At 50.5% G+C, this 23,457-nt stretch overlaps 1 protein-coding gene across 1 annotated transcript; it reads left to right on the forward strand.

Annotated features, from left to right (window-relative positions):
• The first annotated feature begins 285 nt into the window (after positions 1-285).
• Positions 286-22,563, forward strand: lrp2b (low density lipoprotein receptor-related protein 2b). The gene is made up of 79 exons (XM_061264959.1): positions 286-295; positions 1,586-1,696; positions 1,785-1,907; positions 2,248-2,358; positions 2,503-2,619; positions 2,712-2,828; positions 2,914-3,057; positions 3,428-3,544; positions 3,641-3,769; positions 3,915-4,084; positions 4,150-4,373; positions 4,483-4,689; positions 4,747-4,949; positions 5,006-5,146; positions 5,259-5,468; positions 5,667-5,859; positions 5,952-6,077; positions 6,162-6,292; positions 6,365-6,502; positions 6,580-6,858; positions 6,926-7,165; positions 7,278-7,400; positions 7,483-7,599; positions 7,676-8,053; positions 8,122-8,370; positions 8,487-8,695; positions 8,771-8,955; positions 9,024-9,252; positions 9,316-9,493; positions 9,565-9,693; positions 9,783-9,949; positions 10,021-10,164; positions 10,234-10,343; positions 10,411-10,588; positions 10,656-10,869; positions 10,945-11,181; positions 11,255-11,437; positions 11,511-11,983; positions 12,095-12,542; positions 12,611-12,776; positions 12,849-13,007; positions 13,091-13,380; positions 13,485-13,688; positions 13,760-14,002; positions 14,099-14,224; positions 14,302-14,421; positions 14,500-14,631; positions 14,734-14,935; positions 15,013-15,308; positions 15,380-15,896; positions 15,972-16,127; positions 16,200-16,370; positions 16,429-16,652; positions 16,727-16,904; positions 16,986-17,182; positions 17,257-17,502; positions 17,570-17,695; positions 17,764-17,883; positions 17,956-18,072; positions 18,163-18,279; positions 18,360-18,497; positions 18,569-18,691; positions 18,773-18,901; positions 19,007-19,138; positions 19,208-19,333; positions 19,413-19,556; positions 19,623-19,788; positions 19,866-19,994; positions 20,071-20,291; positions 20,371-20,553; positions 20,622-20,741; positions 20,814-20,901; positions 20,990-21,054; positions 21,131-21,293; positions 21,389-21,452; positions 21,558-21,683; positions 21,902-21,982; positions 22,098-22,154; positions 22,234-22,563. The coding sequence occupies exons 1-79, from the start codon at positions 286-288 to the stop codon at positions 22,270-22,272; spliced, it is 13,593 nt and encodes a 4,530-aa protein (XP_061120943.1). The 3' UTR covers positions 22,273-22,563.
• The last annotated feature ends 894 nt before the right edge of the window (positions 22,564-23,457 follow it).

Raw genomic sequence — 23,457 nt, forward strand, 5'->3', positions numbered from 1 at the left:
TTAGCTCACACTTGGTGGCGGTGAATGAACTTTACTCGGTTAACAAGCTGCAATTTTGCAGTTGGGGAAAAATATTTTCTTTTAAATTTAAGTTGACTCTCAAACAAAACATAAAATGATGCTAGCACTTAATTGAAAATAGCCAATAACATCTATGGGCAACTATGACACGCGATATTATACTGCCCCCTGGTGGCCAAGGTGCACCACAGTCAATTGAATTAAGGCAAAAAAAAAAAAAATAGTTGGATGGTTGCATCCTCTATTTTTAGTTATTAATTCAATATGGCCATCAGTAAGAAAAAATTCTGCCCTCAGCAACAAAAATGTTCTCTTTTTGTGGTTTTGTCTTCAGTTTCAATCAATTCGGGTGCTCTTTTTTTTTTGTTAACGCTTGACATGCTGTTGCCGTTCACATAAAAGTGGGCGGCTTCTTTTTCTTGCTGATGTAGACAATATGCCAACAGGTAAAAGTTCATCTTGGATCAAGTTTATGTAAAAGCGGTAAGCCATAAAGAAAGTTGTACTCCCCCAAGAGATCATTATTGCTTTGCTGCTGCTTCACAGTACATCTCCATCCTGGACCCTTTTCAGCATCTTGTTGGGATACACGTGACGCTAATAGAAAGGGAAGGCTGAGGATTCATCAGCGATGGACCTTTTGGGTCTTCGGCTTCTGTCGCTTCTTCTGCTCTTTCAAGGGATTCACTCAGTTGGAGGTAGAAGATGATCGCTATTTTTAAATTACAGTTTTAAAACTGCTGGGTCAGAAATTGGACCGATGAATCCCCCCCCTCCCAGAATTTTTTCCCTTATTTTTATTTATTTATTTATTTTTTTAATCAACTCAACTCCCTGAGTCGGTCCAATTTTTAACCTATCAGTTGTGAAAATGTGTTGTTTTAATGACAAAGGTACATTCAAAATGTTATATTGCGTCATTCTTGTACTTCTCAATGTGCTTTTGTTTAAACATAAACCATTTTGTTCAATCACAACTAAATATATATTGATTTATATACAACTACAAATATTTGCATTGTTTTTCAAGACATTTTAACTGCGACATGATGTTGATGACTGTCACAATAATTCCAAGTTTGCGCTGTGTGCATATCACTCATCTCAACTTTATTTGTTCACGCTCTTAAAACAACCACAGTGCTATGTTTTTAAACTAAACCAACCATGTCAAAGAATAAAACTAATTTTAAGAAAAAGCAGCCGGTTGACATCCAAAACAAAGTTCATCGTGTGGTGCGCACTTTGATGCAAATTTTGAATTCTTGCAGCTATTTTGTTCCCTGTCAGGCGCGTCGTATAAAAGCTTGACCGCTGTTTACACTTGTGTGTTTTTTGCGCTTAACAGATCCAAAGTACACTTATTACATTTACATTTTGCTGATTCAGTTTGACGATTGACCATGAAGATCATTCACAGAGGAGAATTAACTCCCCAAATCACATGTTTTGAGTGCGAAACTGTCATAAAGCGCACTTGTAAACGCAGCGCCATAAACAAGGCAAATGAAAAACTGGCAAATGTTATCTTGTAAGAATCGAAGTTTTGTGTGTTTTGTTGCAGGGAGTTGTGGAAGCGAAGAGTTTCAGTGCACCAATGGTCACTGCATAGACATCGCCTGGAAGTGCGATGGAACCAAAGACTGCACGGACGATTCCGATGAGCTCAACTGCCGTGAGTTTTCATGCATCCATTTTATTAGTGGCATGTAACAATATTCCATTGCGTTTTTTTTTTTTGTTGTTGTTGTTTGCCTTGACAGCGCCTCCATCATGCAGCTCACAGCAGTTCAAATGTGTGACCAGCGGTGAATGCATCTCGCTGGAATTTGTCTGTGATGGCGAGAAGGACTGCAAGGACGGCTCGGACGAAGAAAGACAATGTGGTATGAAGGGATACAGTGTGAGCACATTCTTCTATGATTCCAGTTTGAATTTCCACTACTTGTAATCAGGCGGGCGAACCTGCAGCCCAAACCAGTTTACCTGCCGGGAGGGCCAGTGCATTCCTGGCAAATACAAATGTGACCATGTGAAGGACTGCGTGGACAATTCTGATGAAAACAATTGCAGTGAGTATAAATATATTTAGTATGTATTATTTTTTATGACATTTTCAGAGCCCATAATTTAATAAAATAAAAATGCAAAAGTATATTTTAGTCTAATGTCATTTGATGTAGATATGATCCAGATTTAATCAAGTTTTTTTTTTTTTTTTTGCAGATTACCCACAATGCACTGAGAAGAATTGTGCCAATGGGGCTTGTTACAACAACTCTCAGCATTGCAATGGACTCCAAGACTGCAGAGATGGTTCGGACGAATATAACTGCAGTAAGTAAAAAAAATAAAAATAACTTCATATTGATCCCAACAAGACCACTGGGGAGAACGCAGAGCTCCGTCACGATCAACTTAATCCAATTTACGCGAATAACAAAAAAGCTGATTAATTCTGTCTTCCTGTCTGCTTTACAGCTGTCAATCATTGCTCCACTCACGAATATCAATGTGCCAATGGCCTTTGCATCCCCAACTACTTCTTATGTGACCACTGGGACGACTGCGGGGACAACAGTGACGAGCAAGGCTGCGGTAAAGCCATGCGAGAGCAACATTGAAGTGTTCCGGTTGCTCGAGCGCCGATAGACCTCAAATGGCATCTTCCTGCCCGTTTTCCTTTGCAGTGTATCGGAGCTGTCGCGGCGATGAGTTCACGTGTACCGATGGCCGTTGTATTCCTCAGTACTGGGTGTGTGACAAGTTCAATGACTGTGGGGACCTTAGTGATGAAAAAGGATGTGGTAAGGACACTCTTAGCAATGAACGCTCAATTTATTCTTGTCGCTTTGGTCCGTGTGCGTTGACAATAAACGATATTGCTTGCAGACAGCAACTCCCGTGATTGTTACCCCGGCGAGTGGGGCTGCCCGGGCTCCACGGCTTGCATACCAGTGGGAAAGGTTTGTGATGAGAAAGCAGATTGTCCCGGCGGAACAGATGAGACTAACTCCACTATCGGGAAGAACTGCAGTAAGATTTGAAGTTTCATACCCTTGACAAAGTTTCCGCGTCAACAGTAGCGTATCCCTAACTTTCATAGGGCTCTAAAGTGAAGGTCCAAAGATTGCCTACATTGTCCGTTAATGCCCCCATAAGCATTTCTAAACCGGTAGCTGCTGAGGTTATTATACGATAACAGCTTTGAATGTTACAGCGGCCTTTGCAAACGCTTGGTATAACATTAACCTTTCTCCAGGACGGAACGGTTAATTGCGTTCAAACGCAGGGCTGGATAGCCATCATTTAACCAGCAAAGAATTATAATGACACCTCTGCAGATGATTAGAGGCATTTAACAAGATGTGTCAGTAAACTGGACTTTTATTGACGTCGCCCGCAGGCCTGGAGCGCTGCTCAACCTTGAGCTGCGAGTATCTATGCCACGTGTCGCCAGAAGGAGGCGCTTGCTACTGCCCTGATGGTTTCATTGTAGGCAATGACAGTCGCTCCTGTGTTGGTAAGATGAGACGATGTGGAAAAATCGCATCGCTACAGCTCCTGCGTACATCTATGGCTGGAGAGTTGACATTTGATTGGACTTTTATTCTTACAGACTACAATGAGTGTCAAATCTGGGGGATCTGCGACCAAATATGCGAAAACCGGCCCAACGCGCACCGGTGCAGCTGCGCTCCTGGATACTTCCTGGAACAGGGTCACATCTGCAAGGCCAATGTGTCAGGTACTCAATGCCACATATTTTGATTCCATAGCATTTACAGCGCACAATTATTTTAGGGTCTTTTACACACATGACAAATGCATAAAAAAAATTCACTTCAACTTTAATAAAAAAAGATGTCTGTGTCCAACTTTTTTTTTTCCAGGTGAAATGCCACACCTCATTTTCACAGACGGAGGCGATGTGATGATGGCCGACGTACACGGGCGCAACGTCCGAACATTGGTGCCCGCTCAGGGGAAAAGTGTGGTTGTCGGCGTGGCGTGCCACCAGTACACTGGGACCGTCTTCTGGAGTGACACGTACAACAAGAAGGTGAGCCCCGCCTGCCGAATTTCAAATGAAGATTCTTGCATCATATTTTTTATTTTTATTGCCAGGTGTATTCTGCCAACTATAACGGCGGAAACATTAAGGAGGTTCTGACCACGGCGGTTCACAACGTGCAAAATCTCGCCGTGGACTGGATCAACTTTAAGCTGTACGTGTTAGAGGCGGCAGTGGAGCGCATCGACATGTGCGACTTTGACGGAGGGAATCGGGTCACGCTGGTTGCTGAAAACCTGCAGAGTCCTCACGGCCTCGTCCTGGACCCCACAGTGGGGTGGGTTGACAATGGAAATGTTTTTATACATTTAGTTCGAATTTTATTTCATTGTATTTGCTGTTGGATTGAAGTCTTAGTGTGGTTTATTTTCCATCTGCCTTTGCAGTTACATGTTCTTCACCGACATGGGCGTCAGTAAAAAGGAGATGAAGCTGGAACGGGCTTTCATGGACGGCAGTAACCGCGTGGAGCTGGTGAAGAGCCGGCTGGGCACCCCGACCGCCATTACCATCGATATCGTCACAAAGAGGCTCTACTGGACCGACAGTCACTTTGACACCGTGGAAACGGTCACCTATCACGGTTTACACAGGTAAGCGTCACGTTGGGATTGCTTCAGCTTGTCATTTACTTGTGGTGTTGTGAACAGGAAAGTGGTGCTCAACGGTGGAACCCAGGCTCCGCATCCTTTCGGGATGGCTGTCTTTGAGAACCATGTTTTCTTCACGGATTGGACCAAGATGGGAGTGGTGAGAGCCAACCGCTTCAACGGCAACAGCCCGGCGCTCCTCTATCGCACGGCCAAGCGACCTGGCCATATTGTCGTCTCGCACTCGGTGCTGCAGCCCATCGGTAAGCGCCGGTCCTGCCTTTAAACCCGCCTGGCCTCAATAATCCTCCTCCCACAGTGATGAACCCCTGTGGCCGTCACAACGGCGGCTGTCAGCAAATTTGCGTCTTGAGCCACCGCACCGACAATGACGGTCTGGGCTACCGCTGTAAGTGCCGCCTCGGGTACGACCTGCAGGACGACCTTCGGACTTGCTACAGTGAGTTTGTGATTGGGGATAATCACCTGATATTTTTTAAATGTTTTTTTTAATAATTGCAATTGTTCGAAACACAGTCACCCATTTACCAACAACAAACTTTTCCGAACAGAGGTGAAGAACTATTTGCTGGTGGCCACCTCCATGGCCGTGCGAGGGATCCCGCTCTCCTTTTCCCTCCAGGAGGACATCACCCTACCCCTCGCAGGGCTGGCTTCGTCATTTGCCGGCTCTGCTGTGGAATTCGATGGGAACGAGGAGGCGCTTTTCTACAACGACAGGTCCCGGGGCATTATTTATAAGTCCACCCTCAATGGGACTGGTAAGTCTGCGTTATAGAAAAGTGCACGAGATGGATCTACACTCACACCGAGAATGTAAATTTTATATGTAGTAGTATTTTAGTTTGTTTCATACATTGGATTTTGTTAGCTGTGCGTCTGCTCCTAATAAAGTGGCTAGTATATTCATAATTCTTTGCATTTTTTTTTGGACAACAATACTCTTATTCTCTTTTCAGTTCAGCAGATTTTGACAGGTTACAGAGCTTCGTCCGTTGACGCCATGGCCTATGACTGGACCTCCAAAGTTCTGTTCTGGACTTCAAGCTCCTACAGGTCAGTGACGGCCTTCAGAATCACAGACAAGTCGCGACGGGACGTCGTCACCGGAGTGAGGAGCCCAAAAGGAATTGCAATCCATCCTGGTGCTGGGTGAGTTTCATTTGGATCCAACACTTGATGTTCTTGGAAAATCTTCCAAAACCTACAGATGAACACAAATGTCCTTTTGTGTCTGTGCGTAGTTATCTGTTTTGGTCCGACTGGTATCGCCCGGCCGTCATCATGAGGGCCTACCCCGATGGCAGCGATGCGGTACCGTTGGTCAATACAACACTCGGATGGCCGTATGGACTGGCGCTCGACTATGCGTAAGTGCGCACTGAAAGCTTAGTACGTTTCTCCTCTTTAGGAAACATTGCTGTACAATATTTTCGGGTGTGTGTCTTCAACAGACAAAACGTCTTATACTGGGTGGACGCCCTCTTGGATCAGATTGGCCATGTTGACATTCAAGGCAACAACAGACAGACCTTCACCAATATTGGACAAATCACAAATCCTTACTCTTTGACTGTTTACTTAGGTCTGTTTTTTTTCGGCGCAACGTGACCATTTTGGGAGAGTAAATGTTGAGCCGTTTATTTGTACCCTGTAGACTACCTGTATGTGGCTGACACCAGGACAAAAGCGATATATAGATTGAGAAAACGGGATGGAGGAGGAAACATTCTGATCAGACAAGGACTCAACGAAATCATGAACATCAAGGCCTACACAGCCGATCTCCATAGTAGTACGTTCGCTGTCTTGTGAAAATGTGATGGTAGCGCAAGACGCGAGCCGACGTGGCTTTCGCTCTTCTCCTCGCAGGTATCGGTAGCCGTTGCAATTCGGTACCGAACGGACGCTGCAGTCACTTCTGCTTCCCGACGCCGTCCTCCGGCCGCGTGTGCGGCTGTCCGTACGGCATGAAGCTGCAGGCCAACCGGCAGGACTGCGTCAAGGACGACAGCGTCCCCCCGCCGGACAACAACTGCGGGGACTACTCTTTCGAGTGCGACGAGGGCCGATGTCGGCCCAACTCCTACCGCTGCGACGGCTATTTGGACTGCGTTGATCAGTCCGACGAGGCCAACTGCACCCATATCGGTGAATTAACAGGAACAGGCGATACAGTAATAATTGGTATACTGAAGTTGTGTCTGCTTCCCGTCAGGAGCAACATGCTCGCCCTTTGCCTTCACCTGTAACAACAAGCACTGCATCATGGCCGCGTGGCGCTGCGACGGCACGGACGACTGCGGCGACGGCTCCGATGAAGTCGGCTGTCCCACCAACGTCCCCCACACCTGTTCCGCCAACTCCTTTACCTGCGATAACAACAGATGCATCTCTCCGGCGTGGCTGTGCGACGGCGACAACGACTGCGGAGACGGTTCCGATGAACACAACTGCAGTGAGTGGAATTGGGCCGAGTCAGCAATTAAATAATGTTTTGAGATTCCTGATCTACGTGACACACACCTCATTCGATTTTGAAATGTCTTCCCGCTTGTGCTACTTGTCAGATTCCACCATCACAACCTGCGGCCCATCCTACTTCCTGTGTCCCGACCACCGCTGCATCTTCCAAAGCTACGTCTGCGATGGAGACCAGGACTGCTTGGATGGCTCGGATGAGGAAAACTGCGGTAGGAATAACTCCACTCGCTGCTGGAATCTGTTAAGGTCGTGTGGCGCTAACCCCTTCTTACAATTTCCTCCCCACAAAAGAATTTTCCTGCGCCTCCTATGAGTTTCCCTGTGCCAACGGCGAGCAGTGCATTAGTAGCAGTTATCGTTGCGATGGCGTGTTTGACTGCCGGGACCATTCTGATGAGCGAAACTGTCGTAAGTTGCTGACTTAAGAGCATTTGTCAATGCCGTGAATGCGACTGTCTCATCATGTGTGTGGCCCCACCACCAGCCACTCGTGGCCCAGGCTTGTGCCACGACAACGAGTTCCAGTGTCAAACGGACGGATTCTGCTTACCGGATGACTGGGAGTGCGACGGGCATCCCGACTGCGAGGACGGATCGGACGAACACGTGGGCTGCCCGCCCGTCACCTGCTTATCCAGCTACTTCCAGTGCCCAAACAAGATGTGCATTCCGAAATACTGGTTGTGCGACGGGGAAAACGACTGCCGGGACAATAGCGACGAGCAGAACTGTCCCACGCCGCCTTTCAAGTGTCCTGCCGGTCAGTGGATGTGTCCCACTGACCAGGTGTGTATTCTGCAAGATAAAGTCTGCGATGGCCAGAAGGATTGCCCGAACGGAGCCGACGAGTCGCCTATCTGCAGTGAGTTTTGCTCGCCGATCATTCTTCAGATTTCAGCTGCTTGATGGAGCCGTCACTCTTGTGTAAAGATGAAGAAGACTGCGCACTGAACAACGGCGGCTGCAGCCACATCTGCTTTCAAGGACCGTTCGGAGCCGAGTGCAAGTGCATGCCGGGTTTCCAGCTGCTGAACGACTCCAAGACGTGCGACGACATCGACGAGTGTCTCATTCCGGGCTTTTGTAGCCAACAGTGCTACAACGAGAGAGGAAGCTTCCGCTGTTACTGCTCTTTTGGTTACCTCCTGGAACCAGACGGGCGCACTTGCAAAGCTGTAGGTGAGCTTGGGTCTGGGAGAGGAAGGCTTGCATGTGTTCTATAGGAGTCCCAAAATTGGCCACTTGAGTCTGACTGACCGACCTCTGATGAATGACATTTCTTCTTCCTTCTTCAGACCCTCTGTCCGCTGTGCTCATGGTAGCCAAGCGTAACCAAGTCATCGCCTACAGCATCAACGCAAAGCCTCCCACCGTCAGTCCAGTGGTGGGCGGTTCGAGCATCGTGACCGTTGACTTTGACCGAGTCACTTCCAGGGTGTACTGGGCGGACGCCACCCAGAAGAAGATCTGGAGTGCCTACCGGAATGGAACCGATAGACAAGAAGTAAATCTTTCCTTCTCGCTTTTGCAATGTTTTCATACATACTTCAATTGCTTAACGCTGATGATGTTGCTCCAGCTTTTCTCCAGCGGTCTGATGATGCCAGAGAGCATCGCGGTGGACTGGGTAGCCAGAAACCTTTACTGGACCGACTGGGCCATGGAGAACATCGAGGTGTCCACACTGGACGGTCGCTTCCGTAAAGTGCTCCTCAACCAAAACATTACAAGCCCCCGCGGCCTGGTTTTAGACCCTCGCAACCAGTAAGGAAGCATTAAGTTGACTTATTGCTTGAGTAATTGATTCAACATTTTCTGGTCACCCCACACAGCACCAACTTCATGTTCTGGTCCGATTGGGGTCAGAATCCGAGGATAGAACGAGCCGACATGGATGGAGGCATGAGACAGGTTATCGTCAGTACAAAGATATACTGGCCCAACGGCTTGGCGCTGGACTACACCGCACGCAGGGTTTACTTTGCCGACGCTTACCTTAAATACATCGACTACTGTGACTATGACGGCAAGAACCGCTATCAAGTTATGGCAAGCGACATGGTAGGTTAATTTCAAGTCACGTGGTCAGGATGGGAATCGGGTCAAACCTTTGTGGGCCGGCAGGTTCTTCAGCACCCGCACGGCATGACCATCTTCGAGGACAATGTCTTCTGGTCGGAGCGCTACACCAGCAAAGTGATGAGCACCAACAAGTTCCACGGTGGCAACGTGAGCGTGCTGCTCAACAGCGTCTATCAGCCCATGGGCATCGTTATGGACCATCCCATTAAACAGCCTGCAGGTGACCTATCGTAACCTCGCTTCACCGCGTGTCGTGCAAAGTTGACGCTCACCGGGCGGGTTTGTTTGCAGGCCTCAATCCGTGCAAAGACCATCTGTGCAGTCAACTGTGCCTGCTGTCGGGCTTCAGGCCAAGATATTACACTTGCCACTGCCAGTCCGGATGGACGCTGGATAAAGATAAACGCACATGCAATAAAGGTGGAAAGTTCTATATTTTTTTCAGCTATTAAGAGTACTTAGAAGCACCACTTTGACTTTTAAGACACCACGTGTTTCCTCCATCTCAGATAAAACCCCCTTCTTGATGGTGGCAAAAGATTCCGTGATTTTCGGGATCCCGCTGGACCCGGCCGACCCCTCGGAAAATGCGATACCGCCGGTGTCGGGCATCGGTCCGAGCGGCGACATTGACTTTGATGACCGGGAGCAGTTTATTTACTGGGTGGCGTCATCAGTGAGTGGGCATGCTGAACTTGGGTATTCATTCTGCTTTGTGACATTCATGTGTCCTTACCTTTTTGCCAGGGTTCCATATGGCGAGTGCACACCAACGGCACCAACAGATCTCAGTTTGCCCCAGCCGCTCTCCTGGGTAGGCCGTCTGGTCTGGCTTTTGATTGGATCAGCCGAATAATGTATTACAGCAACCCCACTGCTAAGTCCATCGAGGTACGAAGAACCAAGACGTGCTCAAGGCAGACAGTCTACATGCATATATATTCTAAATGCTTCATTCAGGTAATCCGAGTTGATGGAAAGCAGCACTACAGGAAAACTCTCATCACCTCCACCGGGAAACCAGAAGGCGTCGGACAACCTCTTGGAATCGCCTTAGATCCAGCAAGAGGGTAGAGCGTCGCTTCTATCCGAATCAAATGCGGTCGCAACGATCGAGCCAAATGATCACCTTTGCAGGAAATTATTCTGGACCGACCAAGGATCGTCAAACGGGGTTCCTCCTAAGGTGAGCAGCGCTGACATGGATGGGAGCAACCTCAAAGTCCTCTTCGAGGGCAATTTGGAAAACGTCGGCTACATCGCTGCCGATATTTCCACTAGGAAACTTTACTGGGGTGTGTCGGGCTCAGGACTGGTACGTCCGTTTGTAATAAGATACAAAGACTGTGCGTGCTTGCGCTAACGTGCGCGCTTTTCTTCAGATCGAGAGCGGCACCATGGACGGGGCGAGTCGAACGAGAGTGGTCACCGACCTGTCTCACCCGTGGGGGTTGACTATCCACGAGAGCCATCTGTATTACACGGACCGTGACTTTGAGGTCATCGAGAGGGTGGACAAAGAGACGGGCGGCAATATGGTGGTGATGAGAAGCGGCTTGTCCAAACTGACCGCTATCAAAGTGCACGCCAGAGACGGTATGTGGATTAAAAGTTGACATTGCACAGGAGGTCGTTTTTAGCCCCAGCCAATTGGCCCCCTGTTTACTTTAGTCTCAGCAGGGACGGCAAACGCTTGCAGCTCCAACAACGGAGACTGTCCTCACCTCTGTCTGCCCAAACCCGACGGAAAACGGAGCTGCGCCTGCACCGTAGGCTTCCACCCGACTCCGGACGGCTCCCGCTGCGAAGCATTCGACTCCTTCGCCGTCGTCTCCACGCCCCGATACATCCGCGGCTTCCACATTAACAGCTCGGATCATTCTGAGGCCATGGTGCCCATCGGTGGATGTAGGTAGACTTGGGTGCAACTCAACATATTTTTCTGCCAAAGATTGTAAATTGCTAAACTTTTATTTTGCAGCGTCTTACAAGGAGAATTTAGGCCTCCACATTGAGTCAGGTTACGTCTACTGGATTGACAACAGCAGCTCCTCTGCCAAGGGCATCTACAGGAGCAAAACTGACGGATCATACTACCAAAAGGTGGTCTCCAGCGGCATTGGAAGAGGAGGCATCCAGGGTCTCGCTATCGACTGGGTTGCTAGTATGAAATCCGACTATTATCTGCAAATCATATATCACATATCATTTCTCTAAACCCAGTTTCCCTCCCTCAGACAATTTGTACTTCACCAACGCCTTTGACGCGGAGACCTTCCTGGAAGTGCAGGCCATCAACAAATCCTACCGCCTGATCCTCTTCAAGTCCATCCACGACAGGCCCCGCGACCTGGCCGTCAACCCCAAGGAGCGCTACCTTTTCTGGACCGACGGCGGCCAGATGCCTAAAATTGAGCGCGCGCTGCTGGACGGCACCAACCGCACCGTGCTGGCTTCGGAGAGTCTGCTGTCCCCTCGCGGCCTCACCGTCGACTACACCAACGACTTCCTTTACTGGACGGACGACGTTCTGGACATGATCTCTCGTATGGCTCCCGACGGCTCGCAGAGGCAGATTATCCGATACGGCAGTCGCTACCCGGCTCCTACAGGAGTCGCTATACTTGGTAACGTCATGCTGTGGGTGGACAGAAATCTTGGCAAGCTCTTGCAAGCCAGTAAACTGCCGGGAAATCATAACCAATCAGAGGTAAGGGATCAACACAAATATAGGATCTAATATTTTATTTTCCCAAGGCAATTTTTTACCATTTTCATTTGGGGAAAAATCACTTCTAACAAAGACCTGTGATGTCATCAGGTAATACGATACAACCTCGAGGGCGCGACGGACGTGGCCATCTTCGACCCTCACGTGCAGCCTTTAGCGGCCCACCAGGTGGGCTTCAACCCGTGCCACGAGGATAACGGCCGCTGCCAGCAATTCTGCTTCGCCATCCCCGACCAGGACCGGCCCAATTGCGGCTGTGCCCACGGCTCGCTCCTCAGCAACGGAATAACGTGCGGTTACAAACAAGATGACTTTCTGGTTTTCACCACGGACTACACGCTCAACAGTATGAGGCTGGACCCCCAGGACCACAGCAGTCCTTTCCCCACCTTTAACCTGGGCTACAACTTAATGGGTTTGGATTTTGACTACAAGGAGAGACGGGTTTTCTTCACCCAGTTCAACGGCTACGGCAGGAGCAAGATTGGCTACGTCACCACCACGTCCCCCAGTAGCCCGCCCACCGTCATCGCGTCAAGTGAGTTGAGCGTGAACGCTAATCTGAGTTGATAACACAACGTTGAAACGGTGTGAATTTCCTGTCAGATTTGGACGACCCCGAAGGCTTGGCGTACGACTGGGTCAACAAACGCCTCTACTACACCGACTTCTATCTAAAGAACGTGCAGTCGATTGGCTTGGACGGCGCCAACCGCACCGTCATCGCCCACGCAAACCGACCTAGGGGCATCATAGTCGACCCTTGCTACGGGTAAAATCTCCCGTCTTTCGACATTACGATGATGACGACATTGGAAATGACGGCGCTCTCTGGCCCGTGCAGGTACTTGTACTGGACCGACTGGGCCATCCCCGCCAAGATCGAAAGAGCCACGCTGGGCGGGAACTTCCGAACCGCCATCATCAACAGCGGCTTGTCAACACCCAATGGCCTGGCTATCGACTTTGAGGAAAGGCTCTTGTACTGGGCTGATGCCTCGCAGTACGTCCGCTAAAATCCTCGACCCAAGACCAAGTTGAATATTTTCTCAAAAACCTTTTGTTTTGGTCTCTCGCCCTCCATAGAGATAAAATTGAGCGGTCCACTCTGACGGGCGCAAACAGGCAACTGATCATGCTGGGGGTCCAGTACCCCTTTGCCTTGACCGTCTTCAAGCAGGACATCTTCTGGACCGACTGGACGGAGCGGGGCGTCTTCAGGGCGGGGAAAGACGACGGTTCTGGCGTGGCAGTCCTGGCCCAGGACCTTCAATACCGGCCAAATGACATTCATGTCTATTCCGGGTCCAAGCAGGAGAGCTGCTCCAGCTCCTGCCTGCAGTTCAACGGTGGCTGTAGTCACGTGTGTGTACCTGGTAAGCAGCCCGATGTTAATTTGCCATCATTTGTAACGCTCTTTTCTACACAATGAATGTACACAATACATACAAGATGAATAAAATAATTTTTTCCTCTACAGGCCCAGCGGGACCAGAGTGCCAGTGTCCTCACGAAGGGAAGTGGTACCTGGCCAATAACGGCAAGGACTGCATCCGAGACAACGGCACGCGCTGCCAGCCCGAGCAGTTCACCTGCCTCAACGCCAAGTGCATCAGGGCCAGCTGGAAATGTGACGGCTTCAACGACTGCGGCGACCACTCGGATGAGCTGGAGAGGGTGTGCGGTGAGGGCCGACTGCTTTCGGCAATCCTCCGACAGAACGCAAAAGTTCATTTGCTCTTGTCCACCGCGCAGCCTTCCACACCTGCTCGAGTCATGAGTTCACCTGCGACAACGGCCGCTGCGTACCGCTCAGCTACTCTTGCGACTACACGGACGACTGCGGCGACAATAGCGACGAACGGGGCTGCCCTTTCCCCACTTGCAACCCCGACTCGGAGTTCACCTGCAACAACGGCCGCTGCATCGCCGCCGACTTCGTTTGCGACGGCTACAACGACTGCAAAGACAACGCCACCTCGGATGAAATCAACTGCCGTGAGTCCATTCTTTTCACTGCGGTGACGCCATGAGCTTAGAGCAGAAAATAAAACATCGAATTGGAATCCCCCCCCCCCTGTTGTCCCTCTTCAGCTGACCGGCAGTGTCCGTCAGGCAAGGTCAAATGCGACAACACCAACATCTGCATCTACCCCGACAATCGCTGTGACGGTTACAACAACTGCGGCGACAACAGCGATGAGAATCCTCTCTTCTGCGGTAAGCGCGTTGATTCGCCAGGCCTCGTTTCAGTCACTTTGTTGCTGAGCCCTCAAGTTCAATTTGGGTTGCAACAGCGGGCCGCACCTGCCCCCCGAATAAGTTCCAGTGCGACGCTGGCAAGTGTATCCCCCAAGAGTGGGTGTGTGATACCTACAAGGACTGCAACGATGGCACTGATGAACCTCCTTCCTGCGGCAAGTTCATTTCAGCGTCATCGTAAATGTTTCGGCGGCATAGGAAAGACATTTTCCAAGTGTTGTGTTCTTTTACAGAGCATCAGGTGCTCACTTGCAGCGCCAGCCAGTTCACTTGTACCAACGGAAACTGCGTTCCTCAGTTGATGGTGTGTGACGGCAACAATGACTGCTGGGACAACAGCGACGAGGCTCCTGAGCTGCAGTGTGGTCAGATGTTTCAGCCTATTATGATAACAAAAAGAAATCCAGTGGAACCTCAATTCAATATGGGGAAGGGGTTTTAATGTCATCGATTTTTGTTTCCTACAGGCCAGCGTACGTGCAGCTCTCACCAGTTCACCTGCCCGACTTGGCTGCCGGGTCACCCGCGCTGCATTTCCTTGAACTTCGTGTGCGACGGTGCTAAAGATTGCGCAAACGCGGCCGATGAGCTCCAAAACTGCCCAAATCGGACCTGCCACATGAATGAGTTTGCCTGCGCCAACGGCCTTTGCATTCTCCTTCCCTACCAGTCAGTAGAGCACCATGTAAAAGATCCGTTGAGGTGACCGAAGAGCACTTCGGTCACTTTTTACTCACCCTCCTCAGCTGCGACCGCGTGAACGACTGCGGGGACGGCAGCGACGAGCTGGGCTGCACCTACGACACGTGCGCCGCTTCCCAGTTCACCTGCGGCAACGGCGCCTGCATCTACGCCTCTTACGTCTGCGACGGCGAGAACGACTGCCTGGACGGCTCGGACGAAGCGGCCAGCCTGTGCGTGACGCCGCAACCCACGTGCGCGCCTCATCAGTACATGTGCAAGTCGGGCCAGTGCATCGACGCAAAGAACGTGTGCAATGGGGTCAAGGACTGCCCGGACAACAGTGATGAAAAAGGCTGCGGTGGGAAAGCCGCTCTCAGTGATGATGTGACGAAAAACAAAAGAGTTTGATTGCCAGTTTTCTTCACGTAGGAATCAACGAGTGCCTCAACTCCGCCGTCCACCAGTGCGCCCAGCAGTGCACTGACACGCCTACCGGTTACTTCTGCTCCTGCAATCCCGGCTACCGTCTGATGGCCGACGGCAAAGCCTGCGAGGACCTGGACGAGTGTCTGGACACTCCGTCCGTCTGCAGCCAGATCTGCGACAACACCGCCGGCTCCTATCACTGCAAATGCGCGCCGGGATACCTCCGGGAGCCCGACGGGCGCGGCTGCCGCCAGAACAGCGGCATCCAGCCTTACCTGCTGTACACCAATCGCTACTACATCCGCAACCTGACCACGGACGGCTCCCAGCTGAGCGTGGTGCTGCAGGGGCTCTCCAACGCGGTGGCGTTGGATTTCGACTATTCGGAGAAAAGCCTTTATTGGTTCGATGCAGGGGTCGGGAGGATTGAGCGCATGCGTTTTGATGGGAGTGGCAGGGAGGTGGTGGTGGATAACGGCATCCTGGGAACAGAGGGCCTGGCGCTCGACTGGGTGGGCAGGTGAGGAAACAGGAGAAATGAAAAGTAGAAGAACTGAAGGTAAAACCAATTCGAACGGATTCATTTGTTGTACAGGAAGCTGTACCGGGCGGACGCTTACTACGGCTCGGTTCACGTGATGGAGCTGGACGGTCGCTACATGAAGAAGCTGATCTCCGGCCACTTCACCGATGGGAACCGCACTTACGTCGTTAGCCGACCGCGGGCTGTGGCTGTTAACCCTAAATACGGGTACTGGGACCGGCTTCATCTGCCGTTCGTTGGTCAAGTCATTATGATATATTATAAATACGTATTATACAGGTGGCTGTACTGGACCGACTGGGCAGACACTCCTTACATCGGCCGAGCAGGCATGGACGGAAGCAACGTCACCGCCATCATAACGACCAAGCTGGAGTGGCCCAACGCTCTGACCATCGACTACACCACCAATAAGATTTTCTTTGCCGACGCCCACCTTAACTTTCTCGAGTAAGCCCGCCATCTCCCGAGCGTACGTCACTCTGGCTCTCACTCGACTCCTTCGCAGCTTCGCAGACATGGATGGCAAGAATCGACACCGAGCCCTCGCCGGCACACTCCCCCACGTCTTTGCCGTGTCCCTCTTTGAGGACTCGCTGTACTGGACGGACTGGAACACACACTCGGTGGAAAAGGCTCACAAGTACACCGGTCAAGGGCGCGTGGTCATGGGCAACAACACGCACCGGCCGTATGACCTTCATGTGGTCCACCCGTACAGGCAACCACCAAGTGGGATTGTTTGCCTTCTTTCGCCGTCCTTAAAATGTCACAAAGGCGCAGCTTTGAATGCCGTTCTTCCGCAGGTGAAAACCCGTGCTTGTCCCACACCCTGACCTGCAGTCATCTGTGTTTGATCGCACCTGGTGGGCAGAGAGCCACCTGCGAGTGTCCCGATCACTACATCGGAATCTCTCTGGGCTTCAAGATCCAATGCGTTGCCGACTGCTCCAGCACACAGTTCCGCTGCGGCGACAACGAGAGGTTTGTGTCCTAGCTGGCTTTGGAATATCGACACAACTCAATGGATCTTCATTCATCCCGCTGTCCATCTTTCAACGGCAGATGTATCCCAATATGGTGGAAATGTGACGGCCAGTCGGACTGCGGCGACGGCTCCGATGAACCCCAAACCTGCCCGCCTCGTTATTGCCCCATCGGCCGCTTCCAGTGTCGCGATGGGAACTGCACGTATCCCGGTTTCCTTTGCGACGCACACCCAGATTGTCCCGACGGTTCCGACGAGGACGCCGCTCTCTGTAGTATGTCCGAGAATATGAACTTGAGCCATTGTGGATTTTGCGATCGGGAGGCAAACATCATTTTGTGGCTCTAGGCGACCATCGGTGCGAGCAAAACCAGTTCCAGTGCAAGAACAAGATGTGCATCCCCGCGTCGTGGCACTGCGACGGGGTGAAGGACTGCTCGGACGGCAGCGACGAGGACGCCGAGACGTGCGCGCAGCGGACCTGCCAACCGGGACAGTTCCAATGCGCCAACGGCAAATGTCTGCCGTCGAGCTACGTGTGCGACGCGCAGGACGACTGCGGCGACGGATCCGACGAACCTTACGAGACCTGCAGTGAGTCCGGCGGACAAGGCTCGGTGCTTTTCCTCCCTTTGCGACACTTCTGATCTCCCCCTCCCAGTGGGCCCTGATTACAAGTGTGACGAAACCGAGTTCTCCTGCAAAACAAACTACCGCTGCGTTCCTCAGTGGGCCCGATGCGACGGCACCAACGACTGCATCGATAACAGCGACGAGCAAGGCTGCGGTCGGTACCGCAACTCGGTCGTGGGTACAAATATCCTTTGCTGTGATGCTTTTTTTTTTTTTGAACAGAGGAAGTGACCTGTGACCCCCTGGGTGACTTCCGCTGCGACAACCATCGCTGCGTCCCCATTCGCTGGAAGTGCGACGGCAACAATGACTGCGACGACGGCTCGGACGAGAGGAACTGTCGTACGTGATCTTTGCACAAACGGCCCTCGCGTTGGGTTTCAAAGCCCCAACGCTGCCGATTGCTCTTTCTAGAGCCGAGGCCCTGCTCAGAGAGTGAGTTCCGATGCGACAACCACCAGTGCATCCCCGGGAAGTGGGTGTGTGACCACGACAACGATTGCGGCGATAACTCGGACGAACGAGATTGCGGTGAGACGCATCTCTGCAAAACAACCGCACGTGGAGAACATCTCCCGCTGTCCCAATATTTTTGCTCATAACGCCTTCCCCTTTTTCCAGAGTTGCAGACGTGTCGGCCGGGCACGTTCCAGTGCGACTCGGGTCATTGCGTCCCCGCCGTGCTGCAGTGTGACGGCCGCCCCGACTGTCAGGATCTATCGGATGAGACCGGCTGTCGTAAGTGGACGCCGCAAAAGTCACGGCACGCTTCAAACCGACTCATCTTTTCAACGGCGTCATCTGCCACACAATCTTAGCCACTCGTTACCCCGGAGGCCGATGGTGCCCTCCCGGCCAATTTGAGTGCGCCAACCATCTGTGCGTGAATACGGCCTGGGTTTGCGACGGCACCGACGACTGCGGGGACCGATCTGACGAGCAGCTGGCTTTATGCCGTGAGATTCGCCGTCAGTAAACGGTCTCAGCGGAGCAATATCACGTACAGCGCACACGCTATTTCAAACAGTGAACATCACCTGCGAGATGCCGTCTCGATTCCGTTGCGCCAACGGCTACTGCGTCTATTCCGGCCTGCTGTGCAACCAGAAGGACGACTGCGGAGACGGCAGTGACGAGAAGCAGGAGCTTTGTACGACTCACTTGTCACGATAATGTTCACGGTCCACTGTTTGCAGATTGATTCGAATATTGCGAGATGTCATTTTGTCAGGCCGTCCGCCCACGTTGGCCCCCTGCACGCTAGACCAGTTTAAATGCACCAATGGCCACTGCGTGCCGCTGCCTTACGTGTGCGACCACAACGACAACTGCGGCGACCGCACCGACGAGTTGGGCTGCAGTAAGTAGCACAAGAATGGTTCCCCTTGCTCTGCCCACCCCTTCGAAGCCGATCCTGCTATTGTTAAGCTGCGCCAAAATGTCTCAAGTAGTCTATTGGATGTAGATTTTGGCCACGACCGCAACTGTGAGGAGAAGCGCTGCCAGCAGCTATGTACCAATTTGAACGGCACGGGATTCATCTGCTCTTGCAGCGCCGGATACACTGTGGACCCGGACAACACTTATACTTGCTTGGGTACGCGCAAACTGCATGATGATGTATCTTGGTAAAACCTCGTCCTTACAAAAAAACTCACTCTGGCAGACGTCAACGAGTGCGAGGTCTTCGGCACCTGCCCTCAGCTTTGCAAGAACACCAAGGGCGGCTACGACTGCGAATGCGCCCCCGGCCACCGAAAAGTGGGCAACGGCGACATGTGCGAGGCCGAGGGTGAGCAAAGTCCCCAGGGCAGGCCATGTTAGCCCACGGCGAGGAAACGCCAGACATTTGCCCTACTTTTGTTCACTAGGCACCGCTCCCATGCTGCTTCTACCCGAAAGCATCCGCATCCGGAAGTTCAACCTGCAGACGGAAGGCTACCATGACTTCATTCAGGAGGCCGAGCGCATCGTGGCGCTGGACTACGACTGGGACCACAACAACACCGGATTCAGTGAGTTGAGAGGGAAGGAGGAGCAAAAGCACTTTTGGACGTCACCTTGTCGATGCGGGCCATCAGGTATGGTGTACTTCACCGTGGCCAGCAAGGACTCGGCACCGGGCGCCATCAAGAGAGCTTACATACCATCGGTGGATGATGGAAGCAACAATGTGGGCGCCGCCGTTGACCTCGGTATTAAGTACATCACCAGACCGGATGGTATCGCTGTAGACTGGGTGGGCAGGTGAGTTGTGTTGTCTTTCTGCACAATTGCAGTCCACTTACATTTAGGAACACACATGATTTATTTTCTTTTTGTAGGAATTTGTACTGGGCTGACTCCAAGCTTGGGAGGTTAGAGGTGGCCATGTTGGATGGTCGCTATAGGAAGCACCTAGTCAACGCGGATTTGGGCCACCCGTCTGCCGTCGCGGTCAACCCACGATTGGGGTAAGCTCCGAGGTGGCAGAAGTGTGAAAAAAGATAAAAAGCAAGAATGAATTCTAAATGAGATCTGTTTGTGCAGGATGTTGTACTGGTCCGACCGCGGGGAAGCAGCCAAGATTGAATGTTCCTGGCTGGACGGTCAAGAGCGGAAGGTCCTGGTGGACCAAAACATGGGCTGGCCCACTGGTCTGTCTGTCGACTTCACCAACAATGACAGAATCTACTGGTCCGACTCCAAGGAGAACCGCATCGAGTCGGTTTTGCCGTCAGGAGAGGACCGCAGAACGGCTGTCTTTATTGGTAAGAACGGTGCGGAAAAAAACATAAAATAAGATTTCACCCAATAAGCCACCCATGGAATTTGAAATTTTGCCCATAGACGTGAGAAACCCGTTGAGCGTGAACGTGTTCGAGGACCACGTTTACTGGAGCACGCAGGAGAAAGGCGAAGTGTTCCAGCAAGACAAGTTTGGCAGCGGGACCAAAACCAAGGTCCTGACGGTGGGGCCCTGGCTGAGCCACATTTCTATTTACCAGGAGCAGCGATACAACTCCATTGGCAGTAAGGCACCCAGAACCGCATGGACGCCTTTTGTGAACCTTTAACGTGACCTTCTTCATCCCTTGCAGTGAAAAATCCGTGTAAGGGAACGTGCAGCCACCTGTGTCTGCTACGCCCAGGTGGCTACACGTGCGCCTGTCCCCAAGGCACCCAACTCGTCCCTGGAAGTGACACGCAGTGCAATGCCGGTTGGTAGTCACTTTTCATCGTGCCCTTTGATTTGTTGCTGGGCAATTGAGTGAACGTCTGGCATTTTTCAGGCTTTGAGCCTCCGCCCACTATGCCGCCGCCGTGCCAGTGCCAGAACGGCGGTACTTGCTACTTTAACGACAACATGGCTCTCTGCAAGTCAGTGGCATCACGTTACGATTCCAAACCCAATCACTGGCGCATTGGCTGATGCGTCCGAACACGGTTTTTGTCTCCTCTGTCTCAGGTGTCCTCCAGACTGGAAGGGCCAATATTGCCAGACGAGCATCTTTACCGCTGTGGCCTCATCAAGTACGTTGAAACAAATAGAACAGCACTTGCACGCTAGCTGCTAAGTTGCGCTCACCGCGTGTTCTCCTCGCCGCAGTCGGCATCGCCATCGGCGTGACGGTCATCATCTTGGTTCTGCTGGTTGTGCTGGTTTACGCTGCTAGGAAGAAGTCCAACATAGTGGAGAGACTCCGACTCAACCTTCCTTCCATGCCAGCCATGCCCTCCATGCCTTCAGTGCCCAACATTGCTTTCTTTAGGTGAGTTCTTAGATGTCTTGGTGCCTCCATTGTATACATATTTTTGTATTCTAGTATTACAATTTTACAATAAAATGTACGTTACTGTCATTCAGAAAAAGTCCACCTCCAAATGCGTCAAATTTAGAAGACCCTGAACCGAGGCAGAATTCAGAGGCGGTAAGTCCGAAAGAAACACTCTTTGGTGCTTTAACGACAAATGGCTTATTATACAGTTGGCATTTGCCTTTTCATGCCACGTTCAAACCTCCATCCCTATGTCAGGTTCCGTGTATGCCCCTGGAGGAGTCGGAGCGGAAGAGTTATGACAATCCCGCCTATGTGAATGGACCGCAAGGTGGCGCTAGAAGCGCGCCCACCACTCCGCTCACTCCCAATGGAACGATCCAGGTCAATACGTGTTCTGCTGCGTGCACTAATCTGTTGTACATGGAGGTTAGTTAGGGTTAGGGTGGTGATGAGCCCACCGGAACAAGCGTGACCAACGAGGATCCTCACTCCTCCTCGTGCATACAAACTCAGATTTGGTTCTCCATATTGGTCCAGGTCTTTTGACTTTCTGGATTTGTGTTGTGCGATTGAATTGTTTCTCTGTGTGGATGTCGCAGGACTCCTTTGAAAACCCGGTGTATAGCTCTGAGACCGAAATCGCCGACGTGCCTTCTCCGCCCGCTGCCTCGAGTGCCCAGGTAACCATCAAAACGTTTGTCAATAAAACAAAGCCTGTGGGGAAAAAAAACACCTGAATGGTTTTATTTCGCAACCCTGTGTGCAGATTTCTAATTTAGTTTGATTTCTTGTCAGAGCTTTGAGCCTGTCCAGCGTGACGGATTTGTGTCGTTCAAAAATCCAATCTACACGGTTAGTATGTAATAGAAGTTTGTTGTTTCTTTAATCAACTCTAATAATCATGGCCTGTGCTCATATTTTCTAATTGCAGGAGAACGAGCGTTCGTTCAAAGATGATTCTGACGTCTAATGAGACGTCAACAGGACAAATGCTGCCAACATTTCTCAGGCGACATCAGAACACTGAGGAGTCTAAAATTATTTTGTACTTCGAATATTTCAAATCTGCAAATTTGTAAAATAAGTTGGATCTAAGTGTTATGCTAGTTTTTGTTTTATTATGAATGATGTCAAATTGTATATTGTGATTCTTGTTCATTTCAACCATTGTCCTTGTTTTTTAAGCTATAAGTCTGGTGCCATTTGATTCAACCAAACATGCTGTACTTGCTAAATGATGACTAAAAGCACTAAAGGAGAACTAGAAGACAGATTGTTTTACTGCTACACAAAATGAGCCGCACATGAACATCACCAGGAAATCATTGTGACTTCTGAGTCATTAGAAATTTACATCACATACAAGTGTGTTCAAAACAGTGATGTAAATGTCTTACCCACTCATCCATTACATTTGGAGACAGTGTAAAAATAAATAAAGGAATGAAAGAATAAATAAATCATTAAATAAATGAATAAATAAATAAAAATAAAGAATGAATGAATGGGAATGGTGGTGTACCTAATAGAGTGTCCGAATGATGTCACAGATCAACCAGCCAATCAGAAAGTGCCTTCTTGGGTGCTCGTTAAACACACCTGCGTGAAAAGTTTTAGCTACTTTCACGTTCTGCAGGAGCTAAAACTTTTCACGCACCTGCACTTAACGAGGGAATCACACGGACACTCCATTAGGTACAGCGCCATTTTCAAGTGTACCTAATAACAGGCCACTTTATTAGGGAAATATCATGGTTAAAAGTCACAGGTGTCAAACTCTAGTCCTCGGGCCGGCGTTCTAACATGTTTTCCAAGTGACTCTCGTTAAGTGCAGCTGCGTGAAAAGTTTTAGCTTCTTTCACGTTCTGCAGGAGCTAAATCTTATTATTATTATTTTGCGCTATATACTGACTGTCCGCTGTATGCACAATTGCTCCATTTCGACCATGTTGCGCTTATTTATTCATTTATTTAGTTATTCACTGCTCTTATTTATTCATTGTATGTGCCTTCTTGTTTTTACTTTTTGTATTGTTTACTTTTGGTAGTGTATTGTACATCGAGGTCGTCTGGTCAAGGATGAAAAAGAGAAATTGACATGGTCATTTTACGCTGGGTTACATACAAGTGAATGGGGGCACTGCCATCTTGTGGT

This window comes from Syngnathus typhle, linkage group LG18 (assembly GCF_033458585.1).
Source record: "Syngnathus typhle isolate RoL2023-S1 ecotype Sweden linkage group LG18, RoL_Styp_1.0, whole genome shotgun sequence".
Taxonomy (NCBI): Eukaryota; Metazoa; Chordata; class Actinopteri; order Syngnathiformes; family Syngnathidae; genus Syngnathus; species Syngnathus typhle.

Excerpts from the sequence above, each read along its gene's own strand:
- lrp2b (XM_061264959.1), top strand. Across the intron at positions 15,309-15,379 it reads CAGTGATGAAAAAGGCTGCG|GAATCAACGAGTGCCTCAAC; the intron begins GTGGGAAAGCCG and ends TTCTTCACGTAG. Across the intron at positions 22,155-22,233 it reads TCAAAAATCCAATCTACACG|GAGAACGAGCGTTCGTTCAA; the intron begins GTTAGTATGTAA and ends TTCTAATTGCAG.